Here is an 18,895-nt window from a genome sequence, read left to right as displayed (position 1 = left end):
GAAAAGTATCTTTGGAGTCAAATTTAGAATTATGACACAACTTATTGACAAGAGTTATTTTAAATTCCATTTTTGTAGAGGTGGTGTCTGGCAATAGAAGTTCTTCTAAGCTAAATAGAGAACCTACCTCTGCCTTTTTGTTGATTACTGTTATTCGGTTAGATAATTTATTTTCTTCTACTATAGATTCTGTCTGCTCTGCCATGCTGCTAGCTTCTATTGCAAATACTGCAAAAATGGTATACATATAAAGAATCTTTCAACTACTAACTAACTACTAACTATTAACGAGGCCAGAACAAGGTACCGGTATTTGATGTATCCACTAACAAATGGGGAAAACTATCAATAAAACATAACTAACTTAAAAATAACAAGAATTTGTCCCAAGTACACAGATGCCCCACTCCCACTATCATTTTCTATGTTCAGTGGATCGTGAAATTGGGGTCAGAACTCTAACTTAGCATTAAAATTCGAAAGATAATATCATAAGGAACATGCATACTAAGTTTCAGGTTGATTGGAGTTCAACTTCATCAAAAACTACCTCGACCAAAAAAACCTTAACCTGAAGCAGGAGAGACAAACGAAAAAACGGACACACAGACCAGAAAACATAATGCCCTTCTACTATCGTAGGTTGGGCATAAAAAAGAATCTTTTAATGTTGAATATTATTTTCGTGTCAGGTTGTGTTTGCTGCTTGGGCCTTAGATGAGGGAGTTTATTTCTAATGTAATCATAATCCATGTTTTATGGTTTTGTACAATATATACATTTTGATGATCAGTTAACTGTTAGTGTACGTAAGGTAAAAAAAAAATGTCTTGAGGCAATACATGTATAACCAAAAAAACACACACAAAAGTTTTCCAATATCATGAACAAATATGCAATACATTTATTCTAAGAAACAAATATATATGAAAAGTGCTCAAGAGCAGACTGCTGCAGAACAGTCAATCCAGTTTGACAGCATAGCATAGTCATCTACGCATGATCATGTCTAACAAAATATTGGACCTCTGAAGAGGAGTGTTCACAAAGTTGGCAGGACAGTAGCTGACCATTACTACAGTCTTGAACCATAATATGAGGAGGTATACTACATGCAATACCCTACACTTAAGGTAAATAATCAAGAATCTGACCACTCTTCACTTTTTTTTTAATTTGTACTTGTTTGAATGTTTTGGATATAACTAAAGGGACGAACCTTTTTTAGCACCAGCTTGTACACAGAACACACTTAGAATACCTGTCCCTGCACCAATATCTGCCACAATCTTTCCTCGAATCTTCTCATAATTCTTAAGTATAGCATATCTGTAAAGTAATAAATTTTTGGAATTTTGGAATTTTGAAAAACAATGGTAATTACACAAATTAAAGTATACATAAGCTCAACATAGTTACCCAAATACTATAATTGTGAAAATCGTGCTCATGCCAATACCCCATTCTTATTTAATTAATCAAACTCAAATTACGCTAAGTAGATTTACAAAGCAATTAAAAAGAGACAAGATCATGATAATACAGCAAATTAAGCACACAGCAGACATTACCAGATTGATTGTAGTAATAAATCTTAACCTACAATGAATAATTAACAAGACTTCTTGTGTGATCTCCACAAACCTGTAGGCATTTGTTCTAACAGCGTCACTTAACATCTCTTCGTGTATCGATATATCAGCATAACTTCTGAAATTATAAAGGTAAACATTGGAGTACAGATGGGAACCTTTAATGAATAATTAATAAAAGGAAATTTAATGAGCTGTGATTGTCAAGGACAAAATATCAGGTAAATATAGGAATATGGAAGCTATGAGCTGAAACAGCAACATATATGAGAGTAGAAAAACAAATACTAGCAATTCATAATTTTTTGTGGCTTTTTTAAACGAACCGTCTCTTTAAAGGCCCAACTGAACCATTTTTGTGATCCTAAAGATTGGACCAAAAATAAAATTAAGATTGTTTGATGTGGCCTAAAGCAACCTTAAACAAGGAATTTTTGAAGGGTAACCCTATGCTCCAAAAAGTTGTTTATTGAACCAATAACTTTGTTAGGTACACATAAATGGTACACCACATATTAGACTTTAAAAGTTTATCTTACCTCCTATACATTTCTAGGAATGTGATTGGTTAAAAGCGCCCTGGTGGAGACTGTGTATATTTTATATTAGGCAGGGCTTATCTCATACACTGTAAGCAGCGGTGTTACGTCCCTTTATATACCATATAAGGTAGTAGGGAGGCAGGGCTGATCTCATACACGGTTAGTAGTGGTGTTACGTATATTGTATTGAAGACTTGCTCATTTAGATAGGTCACTCAAAAGTCTAAATTTCACACGTTATATAGCCGGTTAAATAAATTTGTTACATAGTGCACTAGTGATGTAATACGGTATTTATATGGGGTAAGTAAATTCCTCATGGGGATCTGAGCTTGGCTCTCACCCAATATGAAATTTATTGACCCCATATATATCGTATTAGGTCACTAGCTCACTATGTAACTAATAATATTTGATGGCTTTATGTGTTACATATCTGTTTTTCGTTAAATTTTTTTACATAAATGAGGCCGTTAGTTTTCTCCTTTGAATTGTTTTACATTGTCTTATCGGGCCTTTTATAGCTGACTATGCAGTATGGGCTTTGCTCATTGTTGAAGGCTGTACTGTGACCTATAGTTGTTAATGTTTGTGTCATTTTGGTCTTTTGTGGATAGTTGTCTCATTGGCAATCAAACCACATCTTCTTTTTTATATTATATTGAGCCATGTTCTGATTTAAAAAATAAAAATTTCAGATTGCTGTCTCAGCGATGTGTATATCCCTCATCTCTTTTTAATCTTCAGTTGCAGGAGTTCCTTTGAAAATGTGCTTTACCATGAATAATGCTTTTTAAGATTATATCTTATATAGTAAAACCATACTAATTTATTATTTAGTAGTACTAGTAAAATACATGTAATACAACATCACTGTGTTATTGATTTTCAGAAACTGCAATAAATAATTATTTTCCTTTTTACACAAAATACAAACCCGAAATTCAAACCTGTGAAAATGAATCTTTTTGAAGTTAGTACACCAATTAACCCAGTATTACAGCTACAAATTATCAATTAAAGATGCATTAAATTTTGCACCATGGGACCATGTTTTCACTTTTAATTTCTAACATTTCAATTACATGAACAGAGTATGACATCTTTCTGGTAATGTAGATTTATTGAAATGCAGCATTATATCATAATTACAACAAATTCAATTATGAATGTTAATACACTAAGCAATTTATAAAATATCTTTCCTTCCTAAAAAATTAATTCTATTGGGGGAAACCAGGAAATTGAAAAGTTATTTAATTTCAAAATTTTAATTTAAAATCAATCTTGTTCCTGAACTTTAAATAAAACATTATATTTTTTTCTTTTTTAGAACTTATTATTACTTTGAAATTTTCTAAATGAAAGTTTTAATAAAAAATTTAAAGTCTGGCTTTGAAGCTTAATATTGTTCAGGAACCTGATATATTCATCAAGATGCATAAGAAAAGTTTTTCCCATATCATACATTTATGAGGGTAGTAACGGGCTATTTTTGTACATCAAATGTATGCATTTTTACTTCAAGTATTGATGCTGAAAGGCTACTTTAATACCTTTTAGCTATGTTATGTATACAAAATGTTCTACTCAAACCTATCACTTTTTTATTTTTAATTCCTCATTGCACTTATCCACCTTTACAAACCTCATCTATATTTCAATCATTCCTTGCAAGATTCAAACCCTAAAAAAATCTTAATGATTTTGACACTGAATGTGCCTCTGTCTTAACTAGATATTCTTAAGAGCCTATGTTGCACTACGCACCTCAATCTAAGTGTATCTTCATCTGACAAAGGCCATGACTCAAATTTGTGTTATGTTGATATTGTTTGGCTTAGTGGTTTTTTTTTCTGTATACAGTTCATCTCTAGCTATGACTGTTGTTGCCCTCTCCTCATTATTAGCAGAGCTTGTCTTGTTGAACATTTTTCAAAACATGTATTTTACCGGTATGTTCTATTTGTGGTCATGATGGCTATGGTCAATCATCAGACAGATTTTCCAAACTAGGTATCCAATGATGATTATGGCTAAGTTTGGTTATAAATTAAATGTCCAAGTAGTTTCCAAGGAGACAATTTTTGTAAAAGTAACGTTGGATGACAGTTGACAGAATCATTCTACCCCAATTTCCCATGCAGGTATGAACTACACAATTTTGATTGATTGATTGTTTGTTTGTAAGATTAATGACACTTTTAAGCGCCACCTTAGGGCTATTTTGTGGTGGCCAGTTTTTGTTGTTGGAGAAAACCATGTTAATCATTGTTTTTACCTGTATAAGAATGAGTTTTTGTGGATCAAATCAGTCAATCAAATGATTTACCTTTGTTTCACTCTCAATATTGACATTCTTTTCCTTTAAATAATTGAACACACACAATGCATCCTAGCTAAGGAGTTAAATTGAAACTAACATGATTCTGATGAATATGGATTCAATGAGGTTGAATTATTCACTTGCAAGTGAATAATTCATCATCAATGTTTCGTAGCTTATGTTGTCAAAATGGAAGCATTATAACTGCACTGCTAAAAGCGAATTATTATTCCACTATTTCACTTTCATTAACCCTTTCCTCCATTGATTTTTTTTTTTTTGCATACTTGATTCGCATAGGATTTTTTTAATGAAACGCTTAAGATATGCTTTAAAGTATAAAGGCATTGTGAAAAAACAACTATTTCATCAAATAAATTTAAGTCGGATATTCCTATGATATTCCTTTTCATATTGAATACAAATTTTATCAAGTTTACTGCAGACACTTTGTAGTCAAAGCGTTTCAACTGAGGTAATACACAGGCGTCAAAAGGCGTCATTATGGAGTAAAGGGGGTGGCGTCAAAAGGCGTCATTATGGAGAAAAGGGTTAATGATTGAACAAAAGAAAAAAATCAAATTTCTTATTTTTATATCCTTTACCTAGCGCCTTGAAATATGTAGGGTATATATACATGATATATGTTTACATAGTTTTAAAGTATTTACAAATCTCTTTAAAAATAAATTTTATGATTATCAGTACACACGTTCACTTAAATATTCAGATTCTGAAAGATCTTATAAAAATGACTCACAAAAGACACATCAAAGAATGTTTCTGTAATGTCACAATCATAATTACAAGAGTATAGTAAGAATTTGATTACCCTTTAGATGTAATCACTTCCTTCTAAAAATTCAACCATGAAATACACATTATCTCTGGATCTTCTTTGAAAACAGTTCTTACTTAATTTTTTTAACATTTTTACTCTCAGTCTCATCAGGCCTAATTTTGATTGAAAGCATTCACGACATTAAAACACAGAAATAATGTTAGCATCAAACAATTGTTTTTGTACAGAATTGTTAATACACTTAATGGATTATTATATTTTTGTTAAGTTAATTAGGAACTCATTTGCTATGGAACACATGATGTTAACCCCTGGCTTTTGATGGGGTTCATTTTGCTCGATCTTTAGATTTCAGTATTATTAATGTTTCTTGTCCCTATATTGTTTTTTCATCTTTCGAACAAGACGATTGCATTAAATAGAAAAAGAAATTTAGACTTATAAACATGATAAAGAGCCAACTATGTAAACACTGTTGAACACTTTGCTCATTGTTGAAGGCCGTACAGTGACCTATAGTTGTTAATGTGTGTCATTTTGGTCTATTGTGAATAGTTGTCTCATTGGCAATCATACCACATCTTCTTCTTCATAACCTCTGAAAGTTGGTTCAGCGGTTGTCGTTTGTTGGTGTGGTTCATTAGCATAAGTGTTTCTTGTTTTTTTATATATAGATTAGACTGTTGGTTTTCTTGTTTGAATGGTTTTACCTTTATAGCTTGCTGTTTGGTGTGAGCCAAGGCTTTGTGTTGAATACTCTACTTTGGACCTATAATGGTTAGTTTTAAGAATTGTGATTTGGATTGAGAGATATCTTATTGGCACTCATACTATATCTTCTTATATCTATCCACTCCTTCTACACAATCATTAACTTTAACATTAAAACTCTGACTAAGTTGGGCTGAAAATTAATTTTTCCTCATTGAAAAATAGACTTCCCACTTTTCAATGGTTTTATTATTAAAAAGCCAATCAGATCAAAATTGACCAATTTTTTTTTATCCAAGTTAACTATACTGCCTTTAAGAAAATATAATTTTGTCAAGAGCAAACACCCTAATTGTATAGTAAGCTAAAAATACCAATGGTTGAAAAAATACAAAACAATACAAAACTAGAGGCTCTAAAGAGCCTGTGTCACTCACCTTGGTATATGTGAATTAAACAAAGGAAGCAGACAGTTCATGACAAAATTGTGTTTAGGTGATTGTGATGTGTTTGTACATCTTACTTTACTGAACATTCCTGCTGCTTACAATTATCTCTATCTATAATGAACTTGTCCGTGTAGTTTCAGTGGAAAATGTTAGTAAAAATTTACAAATTTTATGAAAATTGTTAAAAATTGATTATAAAGGACAATAACTTCTTAGTGGGTCAATTATCCATTTTGGTCATTTTGACCTTTTTTGAGTCTTAAATTGCTGTACATTATTGCTGTTTACAGTTTATCTCTATCTATAATAATATTCAAGATAATAACCCAAAACAGCAAAATTTCCTTAAAATTACCAATTTAGGGGCAGCAACCTAACAACAAGTTGTCTGATTCATCTAAAAATTTCAGGGCAGATAGATCTTGACCAGATAAACAATTTTACTCCAGTCAGATTTGCTCTAAATGCTTTGGTTTTTGAGTTATAAGCCAAAAACTGCATTTTACCCCTATGTTCTATTTTTAGCAGTAGCGGCCAATTTGGTTGGTTTGCCCAGTCACAAAACACAATTTTTAAACTAGATACATCAATGATGCTTGTGGCCAAGTTTGGATTAATTTGGCCCTGTAGTTTCAGAGGAGAAGATTTTTGTAAAAGATCATAGAGCTTTACGAAAAATGGTTAAAAATTGACTATAAAGGGCAAACACTCCTAAAGGGGTCAACTGACCATTTTGGTCCTGTTGACTTATTTGTAAATCTTACTTTGCTGAACATTATTGCTGTTTACAGTTTATCTCCATCTATAATAATATTCAAGATAATAACAAAAAACAGTAAAATTTCCTTAAAATTACCAATTTAGGGGCAGCAACCCAACAATGGGTTGTCTGATCACTGATACATCTGAATATTTCAGGGCAGATAGATCTTGACCCGATAAACAGTTTCACTCCCTGTCAGATTTGCTCTCAATGCTTTGGTTTTTGAGTTATAAGCCAAAAACTGCATTTGCCCCTATGTTCTATTTAGCCATGGCGGCCATGTTTTTTGATGAAATGGGAATTAAAACACAAACTTTATTCTAGATACCCTAGGAATCAATCAGATGAAGTTTGGTTTAAATTGGTTCAGTAGTTTCAGAGGAGAAGATTTTTGTAAAAGTTAACGACGCACGACGGCCAACAGATGACGGACGACGACGAATGACAAGTGATGAGAAAAGCTCACTTGGCCTTTTAAGCCAGGTGAGCTAATAAAAAATTAAAAACTTGACTTTAGTCATTTGTTTGTAAAAACATGCAGTCAATGAAAACCAAAAACCAATACGAGAAAAAGCTACATTAACCAAAGCATTTTTGTTTCAGACTCCCAAATAAGGTTCATCTTTTCAATTTTTAATAAGGATCTTCAATATATATGTATTATTGTGGGGACGATATCTTATAATATAACTTCTCGACAATTATCATATCTGCAATGTTTGGTTTAAATTGACTTGGTAATTAAAATGTCAGAAAAGATGATGAAAATCTAAATTGCCAGACAACAGACAGACAGACAGTGAGTTGTGTCAGCCTAAAGGATAAAAATCTGTATTGTCTGACTACATACATACAGACAGACACAAATTGGTGTCAATAGCTCACAAAGCCCTATGGGTCAGGTGAGCTAATTTGAAAAAAATACTTATATTGACTTTAAAATGTACAATTGCATCTTACTGTCTGCCCTTTAATGTACATCTTGTTAAAAGACAATTCTCCAACGTTATTTAAAAATTTGTAAAACTAAACATGCTAAATTAAACATTTAAATGGAATTACAATGCAGCTAATCTTCTTAAACACCTACTTGAAATATTCTTCATCTTGACAGTTATTTTCTTTATTGGTCTCAAATCCATCCTCTTCTTTTACTGCCACATGTAAACGAGGTCTAAAACAATTAATCAAGTACACTAATAACTCCATTTGAAAGTCAACCAAAAAAATCTGAGCTTAAATTTTACATTCCAAATAGATCTATATGTTCCAATCCTACCTGCATGTAGTACAATGTATTATATATCTGAATTAACGTCCGAGCTTAAATTTTACATTCCAAATAGATCTATATGTTCCAATCCTAACTGCATGTAGTATAATGTATTATATATCTGAATTATATATATACTTCGGAGCACAAGATTAATGCTTAAACTGCATGATAAAAAACATTGTAATTATATAATTGTAATTACAATGTCCCATTAACAGATACAGTAATTATCTCTATCTAAATCTATAATTCCCTATTTGAACATCTCAATTTTCACCTTGTTTCGCCATGCTGGTCGACACGTCAATATCAAAGTAAATCACTTCCAATCCATTAATATATATTAGAGGTCCATAAAATTTCAAACAAATCTTTTTCACCTCCTTCCAAACTATATATTTTCTGCTAGGAAATATATACAAATTACTTAAATATTTGGTAATTGATAGCAATGTTAAAATGCGGTCTTTAGAGATGAAAGAAGACAATATAAATATTTGTTTTAGAGTGATTAGTATCATATGTTACAGCAGTTTCACCTTATCTGTATATTCAAACATCAATTTGTACTTGTACAATGTAATGTCAGGTGTTCTGGGAATTTGTCTATCTGTTTAAATAACTCAGGTTTGACCTGATTCTGATAATTATGCAAGAATTGGATTACTTTTTTCTCCCTTCTTCGTGATATATATAACATCATGTTAAAATTGACAATTTGAAAATGAAATATGTATTTTCATAAATTTTTGACATGAAATAATGTTATATGAACTATGCAATTTTTAATGTCTATAAATATTCAATATATAAATGTTTATAACATGTAATTGTTTTAAATTTTTTCCCCCTATTTAGTGAGTTATCATGATTATGTCTGTGACATAAATATGAATTCAAAAACTTTTAAACTTACAATCATAGAAAGAGAGAGAGAGAATAAAAACTATAACTAGAGGTTTTCAAGAGCCTGAAACACAAAAAGACACCTGTATTTCTTTGCTTAAATCTTTCATCAATTATTACTTTTGCTTTTAATATATTTATCAATGATTGGCTTCAAAATTCCTTTGGAATATTCTTTGTATTTGTCATATTTTCTTCAAAAGCAAAAAAATGCAATTTACCCTTGTTACATTTTCGCCATAGCGGCTATGTTTCTTAATTGATGTCAAAGGATAAAAATTGTATACAAAATTTATACTACATACTATGAAACTCATTCAGCCCAAGTTTGGCTGAAACTGATTTAGCGGTAAGCTTAAGTTTCAAACGAGAACATTCTTTTTAAAGTAAGGAAACTTGTTAAACAAATTCATATTGTCTGTAAAGGGCAATAACTTCTTAAGTGGTCAATTGATTAATTAACAATTTTGGTCATATAAACTTATTTGCAGATCATACTTTGCTGAACAATTTTGCTGTCTACAGTTTATCTTTATCATTAATAAAATTTGAATGTAATGTCAGCCATGTAGTTGAGAGGAAAAATAAAGAACTGAAGAAGGCCATTGGCCGAAACGTCTTGAATAATTGGTTTATTTAAACAATTATATAAAGTATGTTCCCTATTGGAATTTTGAAAACAAGGATTAATAAAATTGTTCTAGATAATAACCAAAAAATGCAAAATTTTCCTTGAAATTACAAATCTAGTGGCAGCAACCCAATGGGTTGTTAAAATCATCTGAAAATTACATAGCTGAGCTAGAACTTGACCTAATGAACAATTTTACCTTTAATAAGATTTGCTCTACATGCTTATGTGTTTGAGATTATTAGCGAAAAACTGCATTTTACCCCTATGTTGTATTTTTAGCCAATTGATGGCTATTTTTTTTTAACGGAACAGATAATAAAACAAACTTTCTACATGTTCTATATACCCTAATGATCATTCAGCTTAAGTTTGGTTGGAATTGGTCACTAGTTTCAGAAAAGAAGATTTTTAAAAGTAAGAAAACATGTTAAACAAATTGTGTAAAATTGTCATTAAAGGTCGAAAACTGCTTATGGGGCTTCAATTGACACAGTAAATCTCTATGAAATGGAAATAAGGTTGCATGTTATATACAGTAAATAAACAACAGTAGTCATACGATCTCAAAATTCTCAAATAAAGTTGAGAATGGACATGGGGAACGTGTCTAAGAGACAACAACCCAACCAAAGAGCAGAAAACAGCTGATGGCCATCAATGGGGTTATCAACACAATGAGGAAAATCTCATACATGGAAAACTTTTAAATCATAATCTTGCAACTAGTAACTTGCCTTTTTTTTTTTGGAAATTGTGGCTATAAGAATTTAAGTTAATGTGGACACAAAAACCTAAAAAGTTGTTATCCATTAAAACAAATCATAACAAAAACAACCAGAAGTTAAAATTTATACTTTTATCTCACATTCCCAGTTATCAAGTTTAATAACACAAACTTGGCTCCAATAATTTTCAAACTAAATTTTACATACTCATGATCAGTTTTCAAAATATTGTTTGTTTTTGTGGAGAAAAAGCACACTGTTATCTCAAATTACATTAATCTTATGTGCCATATGACTTATATATCTTATAAAATTATTAATATAACTTGGCAAAAAGCTTAGATATTTAATAGGTTGTATACAATGTATTAGTACTGGTTAATTTGATCTAATTGAAAACATATGCAACATGTGCAATGGTAAAAATATCTAACACTTAATGCCAAACCAGCGAAATAATATTTATAACTTTTGTTTAATTCACTCTTTAATTAAATTAAATTTGTTGTAGAAAATGTTATGTGATAGGCTCAGGTAATAGGCATGTATTAATAAATACATTAAACTATGTCTGTGAATTTTATTTGGCATCTTTTGGTTCTCACAAATTTGGATAATTATGCAAGAATTAGAATAGTTTTTTCTCCCTTCTTAATGAATTTACAATTACTGCAGCCAATTTTTTATAACAAATTTGTCAATTTCTAATTCCTCTTTCAAATGTGAATGAAGCTTTGCAATTAATTGCACTTTGAACAGCATTGTCTAAGCTTATATTATATATAATATGATTGAAAAGGTATGTAGATTTTTAAGTCAGAAATCTTACATTTAAGGTCAAGGACTATAAAAAGCATTTTCACAACTTTAACATGTGTGTAATCTTCTGAAAAGTCTTAGGGATCTTGGTGTAAAACTGTAGTCTAGAAGTTGAAAACTTGTATCCTCTTACATAAATTTTGTTGAAAAAGGAATGTTTTTAGTTCCAAAGTCTGGAAAAATGAGAAACAAACTCAATCGATTCAATTATATACATGATATATAAGACACACAACTTCAACAGTAATCTTACTGTGAAATGTCAGGGATCCACATACCTGCCAGCCTGCAAGCCTATGTCCAACCATCCAAAAATAGCACCAATGATTTTGCCAACATGCAATTTAAGTAGAACCTATTTATTTATCATTGATTACCATAAGCCAAACAAAAAGATCTTTATTCTCAATAAATTTTTTTGAAAGTTAATAGATAAAAATTCCTTTCATACATGTCATAATACCTCCAATAAATGTGTTGAATTGCATGTTGAAGAAATACAAATGTAGGACTAGGGTTGGTAGAGAAGCAATATTACATTGTATTAGGAGGGAATAAAGCATATCACCTAAAGTGAGTAAACAAATTTATTTTAGCTTAATTCTGATCAAATTCTGAAAAATCCCAACTAGAAGTAAAAATTACATGGCAACAAAAGACTGATTATTAAATACCACTACACATGTATGTTAAAAGAAGAAATCATTTTTATCAAATAAAATTATAGTACAAATTACTTTTCAATATATATATCTATAATAGTTTGGGCTGTGCAAAATGGACAAAGGGAGATAACTATGATTAATTTTGTGTGAAAATATCATAATCTTTATATGTACATGATTGTTGCATTTAAACCAAGGGCACTTGTTTCTATCCATGTAAAGGTTGACTTATCCCTATCTGGGTCAAAATCTTTAATTGTTTTTACATAGGCGGTAATGGTAACGTTTCTTCCTGTAGCTCAGTCCATATCGTTAACTTGGATATGTATGATAGCTCGTTTTGAAGCTGTGACATTTTCACATATGTGGTTAAATTTCAGGGTACGAAGTGAGATTACTTTTTCTGTAAATAAGCAAACCCCGAACATCCTTTTGTGATGCGGCTCCTTGTGGAAAATATCCCCTTTTTAACACAATAAGTTCTTTGAAAATTTAATACTTTGAACACATTCAATAGCTCCATAGTTTGTACACGTTTATTCTATGTTCCTCTACTTTCCTAATCACCACAAATCATTAAGTTCAGTCATTTGCTAAAAATAGAAACATGTCCAATATCACTATACAGAGATTTTTTCTTTACACCTGGCTTTTGAGTTCCTCATTTCAAGGCGCATTAGGGATGTTGTCCCATCTATTTTTGTACATGTATGTACATGTAGAAGCTTATAACAAGTCAAAAAGGGTACAACATCACCGGCATTAAATACATGTAACTATAACAGATATATCCTTCTTCGGTAATAGCATAATGTCAAATGAATCAAGTCAATATATTCAAATTGAGACACTATCAAAATCTTGAAAGTTTATACAATTTAAGCAGACATAACAGACGCTGGTACAATTTTTAAATTTCCAAACAAGGCGCAAAGATTACAAAGATATGCCAAATACAAATAGTTATTTGCGATGTGAACTGGCACAACTCTAAAGGAGTATGTTCGGTAAGGTCCTAAAATGGCCCCCTTTTCAAGCGTAAATTTCAAATTCGAATTTATTCACCAATATTAAAATAAATTATAGCTAATACAGTGACTAGATAGGAAACAAGCCATTTTGTTGAAAATTGTACCTTTCTGCGTCTCATTTTGACGTCACAAGTTGTACTCATATCGATTTTCACGAAAAAATCAAATAAAATGGGTAAATTTCCATAGATTATTGGACAGGAAACATAGAGCGCATATGTCGACAACAAAGATCTATTAAATTCATGTTTGTAAAGACATTTCACATGTCTTTTTTGAATATTAAGTTTGTCGACGCCTGCGCTCTATGTTTCATGGTCCGTAATTTGGTTGAAATCAAGCTGATTTTGTCAAATTTCACCAAAATTCCTTATCTTGACCTTTTTGGGAAGTAAAAATCAGCGTGTTAGAATAACATTTTGACAAAAACAAAACCTGTTTAACTTTCTCGCATGTCTTAAAAGCAACATAAAACAGTTATTGTCTTCTGACTTTGAATTTTATAATTGGGGCCAAATATGGCCCCTACTCCTATACTGAACTTACTCCTTTCCAAAGGTTGTGACAGTTGAGATGTTATAACTGCATGGGAAGCAGTCCCCCAAATATTTTTTTTTTTAAAATGCCCTAACCAATCCAAGTTGATATTATATTTCAAATTTGACAACAGTATAGGACAATTGCAACAGAAACTACACATTTAAGCCTCCCAAACGAATTGTTAATAATGATTAGAAAAATAATTTAATAAGGTAAAATAATTGAATGTGGCTATATACATGTACCTATACATCCATCCCAAATGAATGGAGCTCTGTAATTTCTACTGTTTTTTTTTTTTTAAATCTTCAAACTGTAAAGCCAGTACAGATGCCGGAGTTACTGGAAACAAGTGATGACAGGAAAATGAGTGACTCATTCTATGTTTTTTTCATTTATGCCCTCTGGGGAAACTGTCCTTAACTTTCTTATCCTAAATCTTTCCCAAGCTACTCTGTCGACCTTTGGCGAACCCTTGTTGTGGTCTATAACTGTGTTGGTAAGGTTTTTGAGATCAGCTGAGCTTGGGCGTGCCCAGGTGATCTCAAATGATGACTTACGGGTAGGTTCCGGCTTGCAAGTGTAGTCTGAGTGACTTTGATGACCATTCATGCGTTTGTTGAATAGCTGCTCTGTCTCGCCAACATACTTCATGCCACATCGACACTTAAGGAGCTATACAACATTCTGGGTTTTGCAAGTTACATTGCAAAATATAATGTACACAGACCCAGTCGAGTGGCAAGTAAATGTTTGAGTATTCAGTATTTGTTGACCATGTTGACAAGTAAGATATCATGTAGAAGCTTATATACATGTATGGATAGTTGACCTTCTCATGGCAGTGCCTATGATTAAAAAACACAAAATATCAAAATGAATATCAAGAACTAATACCAGATCAATTATCTTTCCCCATTGGCAGTAAATGGAGCATTTTGAGATGTAATATTTGTTTTTGAATATTAGTATTATTGTGTACTTTATTGATGCAATCAACACTGTTTACTGTCATGACTGTTCAGATCCAAGATAAAGAACAGCAATACAATCAACTTGATTACCTCAATAAATAGTGTCTGGTTTACATGTATCTGCAGAAGTATTAAAATGGATCTGGCATATATGATTGCCTATGAGATAACTGGATAACTCATTTCACAATTTAATTATACAAGTACAATTAACTATGATTAAATATGCGTGAAAAAATGTCCAGCTCTCCTTCCTCTAATCAGAACGTCTGAGTAATCTTGGACTATCCTTACTCATGTTAAATTATAAAATGGAGTTGAGATATAGTATACTAATGTGATCTCTTTACTTTAAGATGGCCGACCAGTGTTTTGTTTAACTTTAAACCTACCCACTTTCCCCTTGCTTTTCTGACAGTAGAAATATGACTTTCTTTTTTAATAGGTCTTTCAAATCAACACAAGTTATTTTCAACCTGAATATGCATGAACAATATGTGGCTCTATGCTAGTATCATTATAGTTAAAAAAGATATAGTTATAAACTATTCAAAACATAAACTAAAATTTCATCAGTACAAGGACATCATTTGCAAAATAAATAAATATCTAATACTTTCTCAAACTTTCTTTTTCGTACGGGTGTGGATAGTATTAAGGTTCATCATAACAAATGGACAAATATGGCCGTATTTTCACCTCAACTACTCTGTGTACAGACTTACCTGTGCTGTTTGGAAAGTTTTAAGGCCTAGTATCCACTAGATATATATAAAAGTCATTAAAGTTAAATGCATTTTGTGTTTAAGAAAGAAAACATCTTTCTTGGATTTTTAAATGGGCATTTTTTTTTACTTTCTGCAAAAGGTGTAAAAATAAACAAACACCCTAAATTACCTCAATACTGTCCACTAACTGACTCAGATAAACTCTTTTAACTCACCTGTAGTCATGGTAGTTGTGAAGATACCTCTAGTCCATGTCAATCAAAGTAATACAAACTGTTTTTTACTTGAAGGGGACATCTCAAAGTTGTACCACAACTTAGTTAATTTTCCCACCTTATGCCGATGGCATACCGGGCAGTAAGTAAGTAAATATGCATGAAGGAAAAAAAAATGCCCATCAAAATCCAAAAGAGATTGTTATCTAAATGCATTTTACTTTTAATTTATATCTAGTGGTTGCCAGGCATTATAAAACTTTTCCAACAATACAGGTAAGTCTTTACTCAGAGTACTTTTCGGCATGTAAATACAGCCATATTTGGGTTTTTTCCCTTTGTTATGGTATCGGGATCGTTCGCCCTAGGTTCGTTTGCACTGAGTTTGTTCGCCCTGATAGTCCATTCGCCCTGGGTTCATTCGCCCTATATTCACTTATGATATGTATATGTTACATCAATGAATGAAATATAATTATATATATTAAAATTTATGTATATCTATAAAAGTTAAATACAGACATGACAGAATATTTGCCAAATTTATATTAATTAAATAAAATTCTTGGCTGCATTGTTACACTTTATTTTATTATTACTTTTAATTACTGTTGATTGAATTTAGTTGTTTTATGCCAAATACTTTGTAGTCTTTGAATTCACAGAAACTTATCCTTGTAGCAGCAAGACAGCAACTTAGTCTTCAGTTGTTTTACATTTTAAAATACGATGTAGTGCTGAAATTCTGAGAAAATTATTTCCTAATAGCAGTACCACAAAGTGGCGGATCCAGGGGGAGGATTCGGGGGTTGGAACCCCCCTTTTTTTGGACGATCAATGCATTTGAATGGGGACATATAGTTGGAACCCCCCCTTTGTCCTGGGTTGGGAACCCCCCTTTTTTAAATGGCTGGATCCGCCCCTGCCACAGAATACATCATAAATAAATATTCGGTAAATGTAAACTTCAACATATTCAATTACATACAAATAATTTAGTCTTCAGTTGTTTTACATTTAAAAATACAATGTAGTGCTGAAATTCACAGAAACTTATATTTCCTAGTTACATAATTACATATATACAGATACAAACTTAGTCCTAAATACCTTGAAGTCACAATATCTTGTAGTCCTGAAATGTAACGAAACTGGTAACCTAGTATATAGCAGCTAGCTTTAGACAAGTAATTAACATGAAACATCGTTAATATTCGGCGAAATTGTAGACTGACTACAACATTCAATTATCCAGGTGTAATGATAAGTCGTTATACTAAGGCTATTTTTTTCTTATTTTTTCTGTAGACTTAGCTTTCATTTTTTATAACCATGCATTGTCAAGCTTGGTAACTCGTAATTGTTTGTCAGTAATTAAATTTACGATGCTGTCCCATACTGAACCTTCTGACCTTGTTTGTTTACATTAAAATTTCAATGGCGTCAAAATCACGTGATGTTAATTCGTTATATCCAATCAAATTGCTCTACTGTCAATTAGGGGATTTTTCAGTCTACAGCAATTACGTTATTTCTTTGTGGGATATTGCTTCAAAATAGTTGACATCAAGGGAATTTTGTATGAATAATTACCTAGTCATGATGGTCAGAATATCGATCTTTTCATACTGAATAAAAAGAAAATTCTAAGAAAAATAAATGTAAATTGTTTTTTATTAATCAACTCTATGTGCCTGTACAAAATTATGGCATAGACATTGTTTTTACATATAGTTTTCCCTTCATTTTGGTTGGGTTTTTTTCGCGTGAAAATCGCGAAAGACGTTAGGAGCATGTAATTTTTAAATTCCTAAAAATACGATTTGCTTGACCTGTATTGCCTGCCACAAGATTGATGACGCTGAATAGAATGTACACAAAGCAATGGAGGCGGGAAATGGGATTTTGTGAAGTTCTAGAATGTTTTAATACATTCGGGAGTCAGGATTGAAACGGGCATTAGAAAATTGGAATTTTTGGGCAATAATTGTGAACAACAATGAAAACTTACCTTCATAAATGTTTTTTTATTCAAAAGTACAGAAAAAACGTATTTTACACTGTTTTTCTACGCCGGAAGTACCGTAGTGACATCAATGCGGATTTTCCCCATGTGTTATGTTCAAACACAAAAACAAATGTACGTAACGAACTGACAAGATGAACGATTTTAGACTACGGTAGGATATATACACACAACGCAACACTAAATACTAAAAAATAAAATCAGGGCGAATGCACTCGGGGCAAACAGGTATTAGGGCGAACCAGAATCAGGGCGGACGGACCCGGATTCGTTTGTTATGATGAACCTTAAAACCCCACATTGACAGAAACAAGTGCATGTGATTTCCATTCTCAATTTGATTAAACCAGTGTTAACCCCTCGAGACAAATAACTTCAACATCAAGTATAAATAAATACCTTTTTGGTTCGAAGGGCTTCGACTCGTCAGTATTCATTTGTGAGGTCTTTCAGTATGAATGATAATGATGATAGTTTGCCACCAAAAAGTTGAAAATATAAATGTGTTAGACACTTTATTATCTCCCTTTTCCCGCGGATCGAGTAAAAACTACCTAGTCGCAGGAAATGTTAAAATAGATGTATACTGCATGAAAGTGGAAATATTTTAGATTTTATGACAAGGTTTTGGTAATGTTAGAACTTTAAATATTTATTTGTGGACAGGATTTATCTATATGTCCGTAGAGTACTACGAAATGAACCACAGACGCTTGTGAAATGGATCCCCCTCTTTTTTTTTTAAATATAATTATAATTATATATTTGTGTTTTTATTTTTGCAATACCTCAACTAATTTACTTTAATTTGAATATTCCATGGCTTTAATCCTGAAGAAATTACAAGAACGCGGTCGCTTTATAAGTTTAAACAATCTACCATGTACTTACTGCATGGTTATTCGGCATTTCTCACTTCAACGTTAAACAAAAAAAAAACTTTCTCAGTTCTAAATTGATCCAAGTTGACATTCCCTACTTCCAGCTTGACGTTTCTATCGTCAACATTGTCTTTCTGCACCCAAATTGACATTTCTCAAGCCTGGGACTATTATACTAATTACTTTAAGTTAGTATATTAATATAGTCCCAGCTCAAGCCAAGCTTGACATTTTTTCAGTTTCAAGTTAGCAGTTTTCAGTTCCAACTTGGAAGATACATGATTCTGTAG

The 18,895-nt window shown here is 31.7% G+C and overlaps 1 protein-coding gene across 1 annotated transcript in view; it reads right to left on the bottom strand.

The window, feature by feature from the left end:
• The window catches only part of LOC134681134 (protein arginine N-methyltransferase 6-like), a 34,949-nt gene extending 16,695 nt beyond the window's left edge, over positions 1 to 18,254 (bottom strand). The window contains exons 1-5 of the mRNA XM_063540587.1: positions 18,124 to 18,254; positions 8,276 to 8,359; positions 1,645 to 1,710; positions 1,220 to 1,329; positions 128 to 228 (exon numbers count right to left, since the gene is read on the bottom strand). Of these exons, the coding sequence (XP_063396657.1) occupies positions 128 to 228; positions 1,220 to 1,329; positions 1,645 to 1,710; positions 8,276 to 8,359; positions 18,124 to 18,161 (399 nt within the window). The 5' untranslated portion in view covers positions 18,162 to 18,254. The remainder of the gene's footprint in view (positions 1 to 127; positions 229 to 1,219; positions 1,330 to 1,644; positions 1,711 to 8,275; positions 8,360 to 18,123) is intronic.
• Between the last annotated feature and the right edge of the window lie 641 nt (positions 18,255 to 18,895).

This window comes from Mytilus trossulus, chromosome 1 (genome assembly GCF_036588685.1).
Source record: "Mytilus trossulus isolate FHL-02 chromosome 1, PNRI_Mtr1.1.1.hap1, whole genome shotgun sequence".
Classification (NCBI taxonomy): domain Eukaryota; kingdom Metazoa; phylum Mollusca; class Bivalvia; order Mytilida; family Mytilidae; genus Mytilus; species Mytilus trossulus.
The sequence above is the reverse complement of the archived record's forward strand: the minus strand, read 5'-3'. Positions and strand labels throughout refer to the sequence as shown.